The sequence below is a fragment of the Hypanus sabinus genome, chromosome 19, assembly GCF_030144855.1.
Source record: "Hypanus sabinus isolate sHypSab1 chromosome 19, sHypSab1.hap1, whole genome shotgun sequence".
In the NCBI taxonomy this organism is placed as follows: Eukaryota; Metazoa; Chordata; class Chondrichthyes; order Myliobatiformes; family Dasyatidae; genus Hypanus; species Hypanus sabinus.
Genome location: NC_082724.1, coordinates 60,898,941 through 60,918,669, shown reverse-complemented (window position 1 = coordinate 60,918,669; position 19,729 = coordinate 60,898,941). Strand labels below are relative to the sequence as shown.

Genomic DNA, 19,729 nt, shown 5'->3' with positions numbered 1-19,729 from the left:
TAATCACTATTGCTTCCATTTTATTTTTTTGTATATGATCCATAATGTGAAGCGTCCTTTGTATATTGTCTAGTGACTGGCATTGTCGTATAAAACCTGTCTGATCATTACATATCAGTATGGGTAGAAACTCCTCTAATCGTCTGGCCATGATGGAGGTAAATAATCTATAATCTACATTAAGAATGGATATTGGTCTAAATGACCTGCATTCCATTTTATCCTTGCCTTCTTTCAGTATAGCTGAGATTATCGCTTCCTTCCAACTGAGTGGCATTTGTGCCTTTTTTAGAGCCCAGTTCAGTGTGGGGAGAAAAACAGGAATTAACTCATTTTTAAATTCTTTGTACCACTCTGATCCTGGTGACTTGCTTAATTTAAGCCTACTAATTGCAGCTTTTAATTCAACATCAGTTATGTCAGCAGTCATCCTTCTATTTTGTTCTTCACTTAAAGTGGGTAACTGTAGAGAATTCAAGAAGGTGTCAATTTGGGTTATGCTTCCCCCTGGAACTTTGGAATATAGAGTTTGCAAAGCACTTCAAAAGCTTCTTGAATTTCACTTAGCTTATTTTTTATCATTTTCTGTCTTGGGTCCCTAATTCTATGAATTGTATTTTCTGCTATCTTTTTTTTCAGTTTCCACGCCAGTATTTTCATAGATTTCGATCCACTTTCATAATGTCTCTGTTTCAGAAACATTAAGCTTTTCCTGATTTCCTGCATAGCAAATTATTTATTTCATTCCTAATTCTTTTAATTTCCCCTAATGTATCCTGTGCCAAATTCAATTTGTGTTTTTTTCTAGTTCCTTCAGCCTATTTTGTAATTCCTCTAATGTTTTATTCCTTATTTTTTCTTATATGAAGATATCGCTATAATTTTCCCTCTTAAGACCACCTTCAGAGTATCCCATAAAATGGGAGGTGAAACCTCTCCATTATCATTAAATTCTAAGCAGAGACCAATTTCTTTTTTAATTTGTTCCTTAAAGTACAGATCATTGAGTAGACTTGAATTTAATTTCCAAATAGTATTCTTTGGTTGTAGGTCAAAATCAACAGATAAATATAAAGGTGCATGGTCACTTACATCTATTGTCCCAATTCCACAGGTGTTTATTTTGTCTCTGTCTTTTCCAAATGTTATGAAATAGTCTATTCTTCTATATACAAAATTGGGAGCAGAATAATGAGTGTAATCCCTTCTGTTGGGGAAAAGGACCCTTCATATATCAATTAAACCAACATCCTCAAAAAGTGTATTAACTTTCTTAGGTAAAGATTTTTTTTCATAGATTTTTCTATTGGAAGAGTCTAAGTTTGGTTGTAATTGTAAATTTAAGTCTCCCCCACATATCAGAAGACATTCTGTTTCCATTACCATATCAGTAATTTTCTGAAAGAAACCAATATCACTTCCCAGGGGTGCATATATATTCAATAGAGTAACTGAATTTCTGTCTATATTCCCCCTTACCAGAATATATCTGCCCTCTTTATCTCCCATTTCGAATACTTTTTAAAATTTAGCTTACTTGTGATAAGAATAGCAACTCCTTTCCTATGTCCTGATTTATATGAGGAGAAAAACAAATTAGTGAAGCCCATTCTCTTTAGTTTTTTATGCTCATTATCGCTTAAATGAGTTTCCTGTAAATATACTACATGGGCTTGTTGTTTTTTCATTTTGGATAAAATTCTCTTACGTTTGATTGGATTTAATAGTCCTTTGACATTAAAAGAAATGAATTTTACCTTGTCCTTAGCCATCTGTATTTATCTGTCAATGTATCATTGAAATTAGAATAAAACTTAATCGATCTACTCCCTGAGCAAATAAGATCAAAAATGGCAAAGGACATGTGATTCCAAGGCTGAGGTCTTGAGTAGATGACCCTGCGTTGAGCTAGAGGAAAGGTCTAGCTGTGGGGGATAACCCCTCCTACTTGTGAGTTGAGGGCCCCCATTGCAGTATTCATAAAAGTCAGTACACAGAAAAGATTTCCCTATGTACTCCTATACACACACACACACACACACACACACACACACAAATATATATATATATATATATATATATATATATATATATATTACATACATACAAATATATGCACACACACACACATATATATATATATATTCTTATTTTGGTGGGGAAAAGGGAGTAAGTGAGTGAATAAAGAATAACAACTAAGTAATATAAAATCCACATTATAATAAGTATTTCTTGAGATAGGTATATCACCATCTACTTTTGCTTCCATTTTGCTTCTCAACATTTTTACAGTTAGCCAAACCTTATGGCTCTTCTGAAGGGGGTGAGGACTGTCTTTGGGAAACTCCCGGTCTCTTCCTGATATATTTCTCTCGGCCTCCTCCCGTCTCCTGCCTTCTCGATTCTCATGCTATTTCCCAAACGGAGCAGGATAATTCCTCAGCCAGGCTTTCCCTCGTTTTGGTCACGCTGACGGCAACCCTCTGACCTTCATGTCTGTAGTCGCCTCTTCCACTGCCTGGTACAACCGCGTCCCATCGTCATAAAACACTCAAAGTTTTGCAGGGTACAGAGTTTGAAATCTAATCTTTTTTACTTTAGTACTCACTTTACTTCAGAGCATTCTTTGCATTTCTGCAGGACCACGGGGGGGGGGTAATCTTGGTCGAAATATATTAATTTATCATCTAAAAACACTCTCTTCTTACCCCAGGTCCTTCGTAGAATCTCCGCCTTGGTGCTGTACCAAAGGAATTTAATTATTATTGAACAAACATGAGGAAATCTGCAGATGCTGGAAATACAAACAACACACACAAAATGCTGGTGGAACACAGCAGGCCAGGCAGCATCTATAGGAAGAAGCACTGTCGACGTTTCGGGCCAAAATCCTGACTAAGGGACTCGGCCCGAAACGTCGACAGTGCTTCTTCCTATAGATGCTGCCTGGCCTGCTGTGTTCCACCAGCATTTTGTGTGTAATTGTTATTGAACGTGGCTTATCTTGGGTAGACTTCAGGACTAACACGCGGTGGGCTCTTTCGACTTCCAGCTCCATATCCAAGGGAAGCTCCAGCACGTCCCTCAGTAACTTTCCGACAAACTCCGTCATAGACGAGCCCTCAGCTCCTTCGGGAACGTTGTAGATTCGGATATTTTTCCACTGTGATCTTCCCTCCAGGTCAAGCAGTTTACCTTCTTGGTGATTTAATATTTTTATTGTCTTGCTCTGTATCCGTTCCACGTTTTGAACATGATCTTCCACCTTATCAATTCAAGTCTCTGCCACCGCTATTTTTTGATTGACGCTGGTGAGCTGTGACTCAATATCACGGAGCTGCTGCTTTATTTCTTTCTGGAACTCCCTTATCTCTTTCAGGATTTCGATCATATTCACCGCTTCACCTGAACGAGGCCCAGTGTCCGCCTCGCTAGCACGTGGTTGGGTAGGAGAGCCGCTTGCTGCACTCCTCTTGGCTGCAGGCTCCGCATTGTCACTTTTTTTATTTCCATTCCTTTTCCCCATTCTTGCCCCTCTTCTCAGTTCAAATATTTTTCAAAAAATACTATATTCGATGGGTTAACGGGGCTTAATACGCGTTTTTCCGGAGGAGCTAGTGACTTAAGCTGCTGTTCTCGACGATGACGTCACCGTAAAAATCGTCTACAAAGCCATCAATTCCAAAATCCAGATCATTGACATATACTGTAAAAAGAATCAATCCCAACACAGACCCCTGTGGAACATCACTAGTCACTGGCAGCCAATAAGAAAAGGCTCTTTTTATTCCTACTCTTTGCCTCTTGCCAATCACCCACTGCTTTATCCATGCTAGAATCTTTCCCTGTAATACCATGGGCTCATAGCTTGTTGAACAGCTTCATGTGTGGCACTTAGTCAAAGACCTTCTGAAAATCCAAGTACAGAACATCAACCAATTCTCTTTCGTTTATCACGCTTGTTATTTCTTCAAAGAATTCCAATAGATTTGTCAGGCAAGGTTTTCCCATGCTGACTGTGGCTTATTTTATTGTGTGCCTCCAAATACCCTGAGACCTCATCCTTAATAATTGACTCCAACATCCACTGAAGTCAGATTAACTGGCCTATAGTCTCCTCTTCAGCCTCTCCCTTCTTGAAGAACGGAGTGACATTTGCTATTTTCCAGTCTTCCAGAACCATTCCAGGATCTAATGATTCTTTGAAGATCATTACTAATGCCCCCACAATCTCTTTAGCCACCTCTTTCAGAACTCTGCTGTGTATACCATTTGGTCCAGGTAACTTATCTACCTTCAGACCTTTCAGTTTCCCAAGAACCTTCTCTCTAGCTATGGTAATATTACACACTTCATGACCCCTGACACCTGGAATTTCCATCATACTACTAGTGTCTTCCACAGTGAAGAATGATGCTAAATACTTAATCAGTTCATCAGCCATTTTGTTGTCCCCCATTACTACCTCTCCAGCATTGTTTTCCAGTGGTCCGAGATCCACTCTCACCTCTCTTTTACACTTTATGTATCTTAAGAAACTTCTGGCGTGCTCTTTAATATTATTGGCTAACTTATTCCATCTCAATGATTTATTTAGTTCTCTAACTTCCCCCTGATTTTTGCTCTATTACATTGCTCTATTACTCTTTAGCTTTTATGCTGTCTTTGACTTTTCTTCATAGCACTGGCTCCTTAACCCCGTTCCCCTTCTGGACTGTCACCCAGTTTCCTATGCTCTGCACCTTGGGTGTTACTATCTCAGTATATGTCCTATTGGTCACCCCTCTGCCTCCCGAATGATCTGGATTTCATCCAGTTCCTTCTCCAGCTCCTGAACACGGATTGTTAGAAGCTGCAGCTTGATGAACTTCTCAAAGTTGTAGCCATCAGGGACACTGGAGGTCCCGCTGCCTTCTCACATCCCACACGAGGAGCATTCAACCATCCTGCCTGCCATTGCTACTGTCCTAATTGAGCAGATATAAAGAAGGGAAGGAAAACAAACTTGAGCTTTTATTTCCTTTGCTTTCTCTGACTGAAGCCTCTCTTCACTGAAGTCTCGAAGAGCTAAAGCCTCAAGATCGCCACTCTGACTCTGTCCACTCAGACTGCACTTGCCCCTGCCTTCCTTTAACTTGATCTTGCTTATCAATCCCAAATACCAATTGGTCACTGTGTACTTGCTCATTAATGCATGTTTCTAATCAGCCAATCATGTGGCTGCAACTCAATGCATAAAAGCATGTTGACATGGTCAAGAGGTTCAGTTGTTCAGACCAAACACCGAATCAGGGAAGAAATTTGATCTAAGTTACTTTGATAGTGCCATGATTGTTGGTGCCAGATGGGTTTCGAGGATTTCAGAGTCTGCTGATCCTGGCATTTTCACATGCAAAAGTCTCTATAATTTACAGTTAATAGTGAGAAAAACAAAAACCATCCAATGAGCAGGGGTTCTGTGGGCAAAAATACCTTGTTAATGAGAGCAGTCAGAGCAGAGTGGCCAGATTGGTTCAATCTGACAGGAAAGCACAGTAACTCAAATAACAGCAGTGCTGTTTAGAAGAGCATCTCTGAATGCACAACATGTCAAATCTTGAAGTGGATGGGCTACAGCAGCAGAAGACCAGAACAGATTCCAATCCTGTGAATAGAGTGGCCAGAAATGTATGTAAGAAGAACACACCAATTCCACTTTCATTACGGACTTCTGTACATTGTAACTGGACTTCCTGAAGGTTCTAGATTGCCAGTATTGAATGCCACAGGGCTAGCCCTCAGCAGACTGCAAATCTTCTGGTTCATCCAGGGCAATGATTTGGGAAGACTTTGAATGTTCCAGAAGGCAAACAGTCATACACACAGTTCTTGTTGAAGTTGTTGATGGCTTTGATGATGAATACTGGAATATGGCCAGTTTACCAATTCAAAGCAGTACAGTAAATACTCCTTCACCGTCATCACCACTGGGCTGCAGGCTTCTGTCTCTGGCCATATGTCAGAAACAGTTCAGTCAAATTATTGGACCCGCCAAGGTGCAGGTGGTACGGTGAAATTTATTATCAAAGTGTGTATATATGTCATGTCACCATTGACTGCCTTGAGATTCATTTTCTTGCGGGTGTTTACAGGAAAATAAAGGAATGCAATAACATTCATGAGAAAACTATAGATAAACCAAGACTAACAAGCAACTAATGTTCAAAAGAAGACCAGGTGTATAAATAAATAAATAATACAGAGAACATGAGATGTAGAGTCCTTGAAAGTGAACTTGTAGGTTGTGGTGAATGATGTTATCCTCACTGGTTCAGGAGCCTGATGGATTTAGGGCAATGTGATTGAGAAACCATTGCAGGACGAAGAGGATGAGCGAAAGGCTCATGATAGTGCTGAGCGCTGAGCACTGGGAAGCAGTATTTTAAAAAGACGCGCGTAGTGGGTACTCGGGACAGTGTGATCGAGAAACCACTGCAGCAGGAACAGGATGAGTGAAGGTCTCGTGAGGTAATTGGCAGGGACAAATCAAAAGATGGGTAACTGAAGAGGAGCAGCCAGTGGTGTGAGTGGCTTAGGGTAGGAGAGGAGTCTTGAGGCTTTGGCTCGAAAGGCTTCAGTGAGCAGAGGCTGAGGATGAGTTTGCTCCAAGTGAGGTAAGGCCGGGTAAGTTCCTTTAATTAATTTAATCAACTTAGAAGTAGGTAATGGAGGCAGCAGTTAGAGCAGGCTCTGTTTGCAGTCTGTGGGAGGGCAGGGACAGCACTGTTGTCCCTGATGACTACACCTGCAAAAAGTGCATCCAGCTGCAGCTCCTGACAAACCATGTTAGGGAACTGGAGCTGGAGCTGGATGAATTTCGGATCATTCCGGAGGCAGATGCAGAAATAGACAGGAGCTTCAGGGAGATAGTCACCACTAAAAGTCAGGAGGCAAGTAGTTGGGTGACTGTCAAGAAAGGGAAGGGGAATAGACAGGAAGAGCAGAGCACCCCTGTGGCCATTCCCATCATCAGTAAGTATACCATTTTGGATACCGTTGGTGGGGACAACCTACCAGGGACAAGTTGTAGTGGTCATGTCTCTGGCACCGAGTCTGGACCCTCAGCTCAGAAAGGAAGGAGGGAAAAGAAGAGAGCAGTAGTGATAGGGAATTCGATAGTTAGGGGGACAAATAAGAGGTTCTGTTGGAGAGATTGAGAATCTCGGATGGTCTGTTGCCTCCCTGGTGCCAGGGTCTGCGTTATCTCGGATCCAGTTCTCAGTATTCTCAGGATGGAGGGTGAACACCCAGATGTCATGTAGGGACCAACGACGTGGATAGGCAGAAGGAGGAGGTTCTGCAAAGAGATTTTAGGGAGTTAGGTGCAAAGTTGAAGGACAGGACCTCCAGGGTTGCAATTCAGGATTGCTACCTGTGCCACGTGCCAGTGAGGCTAGAAATAGGAAGATACTGCAGCTAAATACGTGGCTAAGGAGTTGGTGCAGGAGGGAGGGCTTCATGTTTCTGGACAATTGGGCCTTGTTCCAGGGGAGGTGGGACCTGTTCTGATGGAACGGTTTGCACCTGAACTGGAGAGGGACGAACATCCTTGCGGGTAGGTTTGCTAGTGCTGATCCGGGGGTTAAAACTAGATTTGTAGAGTGTTAGAGCAGATAGTGAGGTGGAGGAGGATAAAGGTCATGCAAGCACTGCTTGTGTGGACAGAAATCAAAGGTTTGTATGTGATAGAAATGTTCTCAGGTGCCAAACTGAAGAGACTGTGGAAGAGGCGTCTGGCTCTCAAATAGAGAAAGATAGGAGACAGCGTGTTGAGGGAGGATAGGCAGGTGATAGAGAAGGGATGCGCTCAGACCGAAGATTTGAGATGTGTCTATTTTAATGCAAGGAGTGTTGTGAACAAAGCGGATGAGCTTAGAGCGTGGATCAGTACTTGGAAATATGATGTGGTGCCCATTACAGAGACTTCAATGGCTCAGGGACAGGAATGGTTACTTCAAGTGCTGGGTTTTAAATGTTTCAGGAAGGACAGGGAGGGAGGCAAAAGAGGTGGGAGCGTGGCACTGTTGATCAGAGATAGTGTCACGGCTGCAGAAAAGATGGACATCATGGAGGGATTGTCTACAGAATCTCTGTGTGTGGAGGTTAGGAACAGGAAGGGGTCAATAACTTTACTGGGTGTTTTTTGAGGAGCAGATAGGGAAACAGATCGTGGAAAGGTGTAATAATAAGAGTTGTTGTGATGGGAGATTTTAATTTCCCAAATATAGATTGGCATCTCCGTAGAGCAAGCGGTTTAGATGGGGTGGAATTTGTTAGGTGTGACAGGAAGGTTTCTTGACACAAAATGTAGATAAGCCTACAAGAGGAGAGGCTGTACTTGATTTGGTATTGGGAAATGAACCTGGTCAGGTGTCAGATCTCTCAGTGGGGGAGAATTTTGGAGATAGTGATCATAATTCTATCTCCTTTACAATAGCATTGGAGAGAGATAGGAACAGACAAGTTAGAAAAGCGTTTAATTGGAGTAAGGGGAATTATGAGGCTATCAGGCAGGAAATTGGAAGCTTAAATTGGAAACAGATGTACTCAATGAAAAGTACGGAAGAAATGTGGTGAATGTTCAGTTAATATTTGTGTGAAGTTCTGCATAGGTATGTTCCAATGAAACAGGGAAGTTATGATAGGGTACAGGAACCATGGTGTACAAAGGCTGTAATAAATCTGGTCAAGAAGAAAAGAAAAACTTACAAAAGATTCAGAGAGCTAGGTAATGTTAGAGAACTAGAAGATTATAGGGCTAACAGGAAGGAGCTTAAGAAGGAAATCAGGAGAGCCAGAAGGGGCCATGAGAAGGCCTTGGCGGGCAGGATTAAGGAAAACCCCAAGGCATTCTACAAGTATGTGAAGAGCAAGAGGATAAGACGTGAAAGAATAGGACCTATCAAGTGTGACAGTGGGAAAGTGTGTATGGAACCGGAGGAAATAGCAGAGGTACTTTATGAATACTTTACTTCAGTATTCACTATGGAAAAGGCTCTTGGTGATAATAGTGATGACTTGCAGCAGATTGAAAAGCTTGAGCATGTAGTTATTAAGAAATAGGATGTGCTGGAGCTTTTGGAAAGCATCAAGTTGGATAAGTCACTAGGCCCGGATGAGATGTACCCCAGGCTACTAAGGGAGGTGAGGGAGGAGATTGCTGAGCCTCTGGCAATGATCTTTGCATCATCAATGGGGACAGGAGAGGTTCTGAAGCATTGGAGTGTTGTGAGTGTTGTTCCTTTATTCAAGAAAGGGCACAGAGATAGCCCAGTAAATTATAGACCAGTGAGTTTTATCTCAGTGGTTGGTAAGTTGATGGAGAAGATCCTGAAAGGCAGGATTTATGAACATTTGGAGAGGTATAATATGATTAGGAGTAGTCAGCATGGCTTTGTCAAGGGCAGGTTGTGCCTTACAAGCCTGATTGAACTTTTTGAGGATGTGACTAAATATATTGATGAAGGAAAAGCAGTAGGTGTAGTGTATATGGATTTCAGCAAGGCATTTGATAAGGTGCCCCATGCAAGGCTTATTGAGAAAGTAAGGAGGCATGGGATCCAGGGGGACATTGCTTTGTGGATCCAAAACTGGCTTGCCCACAGAAGGCAAAGAGTGGTTGTAGACGGGTCATATTCTGCATGAAGGTTGGTGACCAGTGGTGTCCCTCAGGGATTTGTTCTGGGACCCTTACTCTTCGTAATTTTTATAAATGACCTGGATGAGGAAGTGGAGGAATGGGTTAGTGAGTTTGCTGATGACACAAAGGTTGGAGAAGTTGTGGATAGTGTGGAGGGCTGTCAGAGGTTACAGTGGGACATTGATAGGATGCAAAACTGGGCTGAGAAGTGGCACCATGGTGTTCAATGCAGATAAATGTGAAGTGGTTCATTTTGGTAGGTCAAATATGATGGCACAATATAGTATTAATGGTAAGACTCTTGGCAGTGTGAAGGATCAGATGGATTTTGGGGTCTGAGTCCATAGGACACTCAAAGCAGCTGCGCTGGTTGACTCTGTAGTTAAGAAGTCGTACGGTGTATTGGCCTTCAACAATCATGGATTTGAATTTAGGAACCAAGAGGTAATGTTACGGCTATATGGGACCCTGGTCAGACCCCACTTGGAGTACTGTGCTCAGTTCTGGTCACCTCACTACAGGAAAGATGTGGAAGCCATAGAAAGGGTGCAGAGGAGATTTACAAGGATGTTGCCTGGATTGGGGAGCATGCCTTATGAGAATAGGTTGAGTGAACTCGGCCTTTTCTCCTTGGAGCGATGGAGGATGAGAGGTGACCTGATAGAGGTGCATAAGATGATGAGAGGCATTGATCGTGTGGATAGTCAGAGGCTTTTTCCCAGGGCCGAAATGGCTGCCACAAGAGGGCACAGTTTTAAGGTGCTGGGGAGTAGGTACAGAGGAGATGTCAGGGGTAAGTTTTTTACGCAGAGAGTGGTGAGTGCATGGAATGGGCTGCTGGCGGTGGTGGTGGCGGATACGACAGGATCTTTTAAGAGACTTTTGGATAGGTACATGGAGCTTAGAAAAAGAGAGGGCTATGTGTAAGCCTAGTAATTTCTAAGGTAGGGACATGTTCGGCACAACTTTGTGAGCTGAAGGGCCTGTATTGTGCTGTAGGTTTTCTATGTTTCTAATATTTTTTCCTAAAGGCTGGTAGCGTGGGGCCTGAGACTGCTGTACTTCCTGCCCGATGATGGCAGTGTTATGAAGGATGAACAGCTCTGATGGGCAGAAGGGTGCAGAGTTGCCCATGTGTCCCCCCCCCCCCCCGGGAGAATCAAAAACTGTTACTGTTGCTATGCTGCTCATGAGAGAGAGATGCAAGAACATCTGCTACAGATCAGAGAGAGATAAGAGAGAGAAGAGAGACTTGTTGATTCACTGTATTATGACTTCTGAGAGGGTTATTCATCTTATACCATTCTGTTCATTAACATTCCTCAGTGGACAGCCGGAGTGGGCTGGTTTGATAGACACAGCCATTCAAAATTGATTGACAACTGAGACCCCGTGAGTAGGGATTATAGTGAGGTCTGGAGAGACACCCTTCAGACACACCAGGAGACACACTAGTGGACACTGATTGACTGTTGGAACCCACGGGAAGGTGTGGGGCATCGGAGATCGGTCAGTTAAACTCACAGTGTTATAGCAGGGCCGGTGGGGACTTGTGTGTGTGTCCACTCATGCCAGAGTGACGAGTCCACTACAGAAGAACGGTCTAGCTGAAGGACAGAGGGGTCATAAACTGAATGGCCACAACAACGACACGACGGATCAAGAACGCAAAGGAAGGTTTGCCTGACTGTAGCTGTTACTGCTCTCTCTCTCTCTCTCTCTCTCTCTCTCCACTGATTACAACGCCACAACCATATCTACCTCAGCATGTATGAACTGAACTGAACTTTATACTTTTCTATGACAATTCATTATCCCCTAGACATCGATAGAGCTTGTTTATTATTGCTTATTATTATTCCCACACTTTTAGGTTTATTATTACTAATGTGTATTATCTATATATTTGCATTATTGATATTGATTTGCTTATTTTATTAATAAACACTTATAAATATAGTATCACCAGACTCCAATGGATTCTTCTTTCTCTGCTGGTTAGACACCCAGTTACGGGGTACGTAACAGTAACGAGAAGGGACTGTGGCCTGGATGGTGGGGGTCGCTGATGATGGTGCTGCTTTCCTCCGGCAGTGCGTCTTGTGGAGGTGGTGTGTGGTACCCAGGTGTCACACACTCAGGTATTACACTCCCCAGGTGTCACACACTCAGGTATTACACTCTCCAGGTGTCACACACTCAGGTATTACACTCCCCAGGTGTCACACACTCAGGTATTACACTCTCCAGGTGTCACACACTCAGGTATTACACTCCCCAGGTGTCACACAGTCAGGTATTACACTCCCCAGGTGTCACACACTCAGGTATTACACTCCCCAGGTGTCACACTCTCAGGTATTACACTCCCCAGGTGTCACACAGTCAGGTATTACACTCCCCAGGTGTCACACACTCAGGTATTACACTCCCCAGGTGTCACACACTCAGGTATTACACTCCCCAGGTGTCACACACTCAGGTATTACACTCCCCAGGTGTCACACACTCAGGTATTACACTCTCCAGGTGTCACACACTCAGGTATTACACTCCCCAGGTGTCACACACTCAGGTATTACACTCCCCAGGTGTCACACTCATCTGAGTTAGAGCATACAGCGCTCAGGTAATATACTCACAGCGACTGAGAACTAGTTCTGAACCGAAAGCAAACAGTGGCAATAAAGAAATTGTTTTTGGGTTGAGAGACCATTATTCAGGGTGTTGCAGAAACCGGTCACCGACAAGATGTTACTTGTGGAACACTCAATCTCTGTCATGCCAGCATTCAGACCGCTTATGTGTGATAGTTGGGTACCGGATAGTGAGTGTCATAGCCCGGGATTATTGCACATAGTCACGGTGCTCACAGTTCGAGGTCTATAGGAACTTCCCCTTCCCCGCTCCACCTCGGGGCGGAGCGAAAATCCGGACGCTTCCGCCTTAAGTGTCTATTTCTGTTCGATCGCAGTCTGGGTCGGGCCCAGTGCACGGGAGCCGAGCAGCGGAGAGGACCGGCTGAGTGAGTGAGGCAGCTAAGTAGTGAAGGGTCGGGAATGGGGGTGAGGGACGTGGGGAGTGGGGGTGAGGGACGTGGGGAGTGGGGGTGAGGGACGTGGGGAGTGGGGGTGAGGGATGTGGGGAGTGGGGGTGAGGGATGTGGGGAGTGGGGGAGAGGGATAATATTGTTTGTAGTTTGGTCGGTCGCGGCTGTTGAGTTTGTGCTGCTGTAACCCGCACCTGTTGTCTGTCTGCAGGATGGGTGGCGCACAGGACGAGGAGCATCCCGCTGTTGGTTTGTTCCGGGAGTATCTGAGGATCAGGACGGTGCACCCTCAGCCGGATTACAGTAAGGACTAGCCTGCAGCTCTAGAATGTCACAGGTCCAAGCGCACCCTGCAAACGTGCCCGCCTCCTGCCCAACTACCCTTTTACTGATGGCATGAACATTGATTTCTCCAACTAAACGTAATATTGCCCCCTTTTCCATTCTATTCCCCTCTCACCCCTCATCTCCCTGCGGTTCTTCCACTGCCGTCTCCTATTAGATTCCTTCTTCACCCCTTCACCACTTCCAACCGCCCCCTCCCAGCTTGGTACTTCACCCTCCAGCCCCGCCATTCACCCACCTTCTCTCTCCCCTGGTTTCACCCATCACCTGACAGCGTGTGCTCCTACCCCTCCACCTACCCCATCACCTGACAGCGTGTGCTCCTACCCCTCCACCTACCCCATCACCTGACAGCGTGTGCTCCTACCCCTCCACCTACCCCATCACCTGACAGCGTGTGCTCCTACCCCTCCACCTACCCCATCACCTGACAGCGTGTGCTCCTACCCCTCCACCTACCCCATCACCTGACAGCGTGTGCTCCTATCCCTCCACCTACCCCATCACCTGACAGCGTGTGCTCCTACCCCTCCACCTACCCCATCACCTGACAGCGTGTGCTCCTACCCCTCCACCTACCTGCTTCTTCTGGCTTTTGCCTCCTTCCTTTGCAGTTCTGATGAAGAGTCTCTGTATCCCCTCCATAGATGCCACCAGACTTGCTGAGTCCCTCCAGGATTTTGTGTGTATTATCCTTCTTTTACTTACTCTGGCAAAGTGTTTGCAGTTTTTCTGAATTAATTTATAGTGAAAAATATTCTCTTCTATTTACAGCAAAACATTAGTTGGTTTACATCCCTGATTAGTCTGAGGGATTTTTTTGCATGTTCTAGTTTCAGCCTGTGCAACTGGAGAGAGCCTTCAGCAGTGGCCTTTCCAAACAGAACTTCAGAGTCGATGTAGCAAATCTGCAGGGTGTTTTAACTTCAGCAGAGGGATCCTGCTAGCATTAAATTAAGCCGAGATATCCAAGATTCAAAGTGGGTGGGGGTGATGGGAAGGATTTACCTGGAGTCTGGAACATTCTCTTCAGAGGAGGGAGGCACAAGAGACTCCAGATGGTGGGACTGAGAGAAACCCACCAGGTGGAGTGTCTGTCAGGTTAAAGATGTTATCTACCTTTAGGATGGAACCCCTTTGTCAGGGTTGAGAGCTTGGATTCAGAGAAAAACGGTACAATGAGGAGAGCTTGTTGGAGTGGGACAGGGACAAGAGGAGGTTGGTGACCTGGGAAGCAGAGGTTGGAATTGAAGGGTGACAGACAGCTTGGATTACAGTAGGGGAGGGGAGTGGCTGGAGCTGTGGGTCATGGCAGGTGGAAGTGGTAGATGGAAGCACACAAAGGCTCCTACACTCTCAGTCTGATTCAGGATCTTGACCTGAGCTAATTACCATCCCCCTGAACTTCTATCTCCACAGATACTATCTGACCAGCAGTGAGTGGAATGCCCCATCAAGGGTGATGGTGCGTGGCCAAGTGGTTAAGGCTTTGGGCTAGCGATCTGAAGGTCATTAGTTCGAGCCTCAGCCGAGGCAGCGTGTGTGTCCAGCACTTAACCACACACTGCTCCTGCATGTTTTTATGGCGCAGTGGCGGAGGTTGGTGCAGTATGGACAAGGTGTTAGAGGGCCTGTGGAAGTCATTGCCACAGGCGGTTGTGGAGGCCGTCATTGGGTACATCTAAGGCAGTGGTTGATAGACTCTTGATTGGCCGGGACATGCATACGGGGAGCAGGCAGGAGATTGGGGCTGAGGGAAATGGATCAGCTGTAATGAAATGGCAGAGCAGACTCGATGGACCAAATGGCCTGATTCTGCTCCTATATCTTATAGACATGATCAAATATATTACAGGCATTTAAGGAGTTCTTAGGCACATGGATGATAGAAAAATGGTGGGCTACGTAGGAGGGAAGTGTTAGATTGATCTTAGAGTAGGTTAAAAGGTTGGCACAGCATTGTGGGCTGAAGGGCCTGTACTGTTCCATGTACTCTGCTCAGTTTATTTTCAGCATCTGCAGCTTCACTGTCATAGTCGTCAGATCTGATGTGGATTGGTAAAGCCATTGTCTGCCACTTTAGTTTAAGCTTGCATCCATTAGAGTTGGTGGAGCAGGAGTGAGGGGTGCATTTGGACACTGGCAGTGGTGTAGGGAAAGAGTACAAGCGTATTGTGTTCAAGAAGCAAGTATGAATGAGGTTGGAAAATTGTTGTGTTGGATGGAGTTCGAATGTCGAGAGGTTCAGGTGTGACTGAAGTCTTCGAAGGAAGCAGTGAGGCTCTGTGGCAAGAATTGACCCTGCCTGGGAGTAAGGGGAGCATGTTAAGCCATTGAAGAGGAAAGAGGCTTAGTCACAGCTCGAACTTTCATTTTTGGCTCTGTTTGTTAACTGGCAAATGGTCAAATTCATGCAAGATGTACCAAAGCTAGTAGTGGAACATTAATGGATGAGTTGTGTAAGAGCTCAGTGCTGGCAGCCAAATGCAATTAAACATTGGCACTCCTCCTTGTTTTTATTCGAAGTCAGCATTATATGTTCTTTGATAATAAATGTACTTTGAATTTGTTTAGGATCTGATGGCCCAGATTTATTTGCTGGAAATGTTTGGGCCAAATTCACAGTGTCCCTGTCTGAAATAATCTTTCACTTTTGTTGACAAAAGTGGCATTTGGCATGGATGCCATCCTTTGACTGTGAACAGCAGCAGACTGCTGATTCCAAATGCTCTGTCTCTGTCTCACGCTCTCTTGCACTCTCTCGCACTCTCACACTCACTCATTCACTCACGCTCTTGCTCTCGCTCTCTCACACTCACTCTCACACTCTGTGAATCATTGTGGCTGATGGTTTTTACAGAAGCCCAGCCTCTAGATCCAGCTTGAGCTGACTGAACATTACTGCCCAGTAAAGGTACTTTGGTCCACCACGTTGTGCCAAGCTTTTAACCCACTCTAACACTTCCCTCCTACGTAACCCTCCATTTTTCTATCAAACACGCACGTGTCTGCCTCTACCAAAACCCCTGGTAATGTGTTCTCTGTGTAAAAAAAAACACCAAAAAAAACATACCTCTGACATTCCCCTCCCCCCCCAGCCGTTTACTTTCCTCTGATCACCTCAAAGTTATGCCCCTTGTATTGGCCATTTCCACCTTGGGAAAAAGTCTCCAGCTACCCAGTGATCTATCATTCATGTACAGCTCTATCATGTCACCTCTCATTCTCCTTTACTCCAGAGAGCAGAACTCTAGCTTGCTTAACCTATCCTCAAAAGATATGCATGCTGTTCCAAGCAACTCCCTGGTAAATAGCCTTTGCACTCTCTCTAAAATTTCCACATCCTTCTTGTAATGCGGCAGCCAGAACTGAACACGATATTCCGAGTGTGGGTTGTTGGACACTGGAGGATGAAGCTGCTTTTGTTCCGGGTGGTCAGGCTGCTGGTGTTGTATAAGTGAATGTACTGAACTTGTAGATGTTGCAGAGTGAACGTTCAGTGCAGTGCTGTGCCTTGGTTTCGAGCTTCACCTTACAGGAGAGTATTCCTGTCTTTGTAGGTGTTGACACGACCTTGGACTGTCAGGAGGTGGGTCAGGATAGTCAGCATCTGAGCAGCTCATTTCATGTTAAGCACTGTGTCTGTGAGCACTGCCGGACAGACTGTGTACTCTGTTTTTTTCCAGATGGTGCCATTGAATTCCTTGAGAAGCTTGGTACAGAGCTGGGTCTTCCCTGTACGAAGATTGGGGTGAGAGATTTTTCTTTAACTGTCCCCACCCATCACTGTAAAGCAGATTTACAAGACTGAATTTTGATTGTGTTCATGCACGTATTTTGGGAAGGGAAGGGAAAGGTGATGTGTTACAACTATTGGAGGTAACATATGGAATAGGAGCAGGAGTAATCCATCTGCTCTTTGAGCTTTCTCCACCGTCAGTCACCAATCTGCCTCAGCAGAAGTCGGGGTTATGGGTTTGATTTCAACATTTAAGAGGAATGCATAGATGGGATGGGTATGGCAGGCTATGGTTCAGATGCAGGTTGATGGGATTAGTAGATTAGCACAGACCGGATGGGCTGAAGTTTTTGTGCTGTAGTACTCTACCACTCAGCCGCTTCTTCTGTCAGCTCGTTCCATATTCAGACCACTGAGTGAAAAAGTTACCTCTCAGGTTCCTGTTAAAGCTCTCCTCCCCTTTAACCCGTGGCTTCTAGTTGTTGATTCTTCTGTTATGATATGGTAACAATGAATATAGAATTGAGACATGTTTTTTTATAAACAAATAAAACATTTATTAAACTCTGCTCATTAAAAATGAAAAGTAAACAAATGACTAAACCGGAAGTTAACTGCTATATGACATCTCGAACAGTTCTTAAAGTGGTAAATGCAAAAGTCCAAGTGATTTACGAAGTGAATTAGGAGAAACTTTCCTGAAGTAATGAATTCCTCGATGACGTGACATTACTGCTGATCCCAGCTGAAATATGCCTTGCCCGAAGGAAATAAAAACGGCTTAAAGGCACCGACCTTTGTCTTGGTGAATAACGCTGTGCCCAGCCCTTTCTGCTTTCACAATGCACGGGCTATCTCGGATGCAGGTTACTACCTCCTTGAACGAAGATGAAATAAGGTCGATCCTGTATTACTGCCGACAACACCAACTTTTCTCGATCCTTCGGGTTTTCGTACTTCAGTAAATTCTTCACTCTCCAACTGGACTAAAACTGGCAGCGTTGTGGCGAAACTGCCGTCAATAACCTTTGAGACTTAAGATAGAAAGTAAAACTCCACTTTAAAACAAAAATGCGTCATGAGACAAATACGCAGCATAATGGAGTAACTAATGAATTAAACAACGAACTAATCTGCATCACAGCAAGGCTTTCCCGTTTTATACCTGTTGAAAACAGGCCATCACACGACCTCTCACTGGTGGGAAAATTACATCACGTGACCTCACACTGGCAGGAAATTACGTCACCCCACCACCACAAGACCATTACATCATGCTCACCAGATACTCAATTACATCATGGTCATGAGACAGTCACAAGATACCCACGAGGTATGTAACACTTCAACTGGAGAGAGAAGACTGTGCATTAACCCTATCTATGCCCTTCATGAGTTTATACATTTAGAAGATCACTGCCCACTCTTTGCTCAGGATTAGTCCTAGCCTGCTCAACGTCTTGCCATCAATTGGTCCCTTGAATCCTAGCAACTTCCTGGTAAAGTTTTTCTGTATTCTTTCTCGTTTAATAACATTTTCACAATAGCAACATAACAAAAACTGAACACAATATGCCTCACCAACATCTTGTGTAACTGTAACGTCCCAACTTAATCTCAGGGTTGTATATGCTGACACATATGTTACTTTGAACTCCTATATGTAAAGCCCAGACTGATGGTGACCAACATGCCAAAAGTTATGTACCATGGTGCCACCTTCAGTGAGGTTACCTCTCAACGTTCTATACCTTTCAGTTTAGAAACCGACTCCACTCAACTTCTCTATTGATAGGCCTGCCACTCCAGGAACCAGTCTGGTTAATCTTTGCTGGACTTCTACCGTAGCCAATACATACTTTTTTAGGAAAGATACTTCAGTATAAGTCATTTTTATCACAATGTGCCTATCACCTCAACCTTAGTCAGTACTTTAGACGTGGCTTCCCGAGGGTTATGTATTATTATGCATAATTATATAACCACGTATAATTGTGTAAAATACAACTTTCTGTTCTCCTCAGGAATACCAATCACTTTTTACACCAATAACTTAGAAACCTGAACTAACAATCTGCAAATTTGTGTTCAAATTCCACCAAGGCAGCTGTAGAATTTAAATTCCATTAGAAATGATGATCTGATAGAGATAAATTTCATCGGGCCCGTTAACTTCCTGAGGAGAGGAAACTCTACTATCTTTACCCAGTCCAGCCAGGTTCAGATTTGGATTTTGTTTGTTACGTGCACGTTGGAACACACAGTCAAATACATCATTTACATTAACAATCAGCAGAACCTCGGGTGTGCTAGGGCAGCCTGCGAGTTTTGCCACACATTCCAGTGCCAACATAACATACCTACAATTCTTGGCAGAACAACACAGAACGCAATGAGCAGTAGCAAAATCAGCCCGTTTCCTCCCTCCTGCGTACGCACATGTGGCAGACTTCCAACTCCAGGACAGGCCTCCAGGCTTTAGACATCGCAATTGGGTTTACGGACTTCAGATCAACCGTCAGGCTCTGGTCTGTAGGATCAACTCCCGGTCTAGATAATGATGAAACTGTGACTCCAGACAAACTCCGAGTGTGCCAATTATCTGGTCTCATGTGGCCTTTGAGCACAGTGCGGAGGCCTGGACTTCCTCACCCGTCCATGTCACTCTATGTCTTACGATTCCTGGGCTTTGAATGCGGCACGGAGTCTATCAGCATCTCCAACTCTAAATTGTCCTCCTGACGTTTAAAACTTTTCATCACCTGGCCAACATAGATTTATCTCCACAATCTCCGTGACTTCCTGATAATTCTTTCTGTTGTTTCCTTTCTGGTAGTTACTGATTTTCACCTGTCTTCTGTTGATGGTGAATAACAGAGGGGTGCAGCTAGTACAACTGCAGCCCTCACAGCCCCAG

The 19,729-nt window shown here is 44.4% G+C and overlaps 1 protein-coding gene across 3 annotated transcripts in view; it reads left to right on the top strand.

The window, feature by feature from the left end:
- Positions 1–12,520: 12,520 nt before the first annotated feature.
- Positions 12,521–19,729, top strand: part of LOC132377963 (aminoacylase-1-like) — a 55,666-nt gene continuing 48,457 nt past the window's right edge. Inside the window, exons 1-3 of one of the 3 annotated variants that reach the window (XM_059944512.1) lie at positions 12,521–12,704; positions 12,940–13,031; positions 16,760–16,824. In XM_059944512.1, coding sequence (XP_059800495.1) covers positions 12,941–13,031; positions 16,760–16,824 — 156 coding nt within the window. In that variant the 5' untranslated portion in view covers positions 12,521–12,704; position 12,940. Of the gene's footprint in view, positions 12,709–12,939; positions 13,032–16,759; positions 16,825–19,729 lie in introns of all 3 variants that reach the window. The other 2 variants (XM_059944511.1, XM_059944513.1) reach the window with 2 other exon arrangements.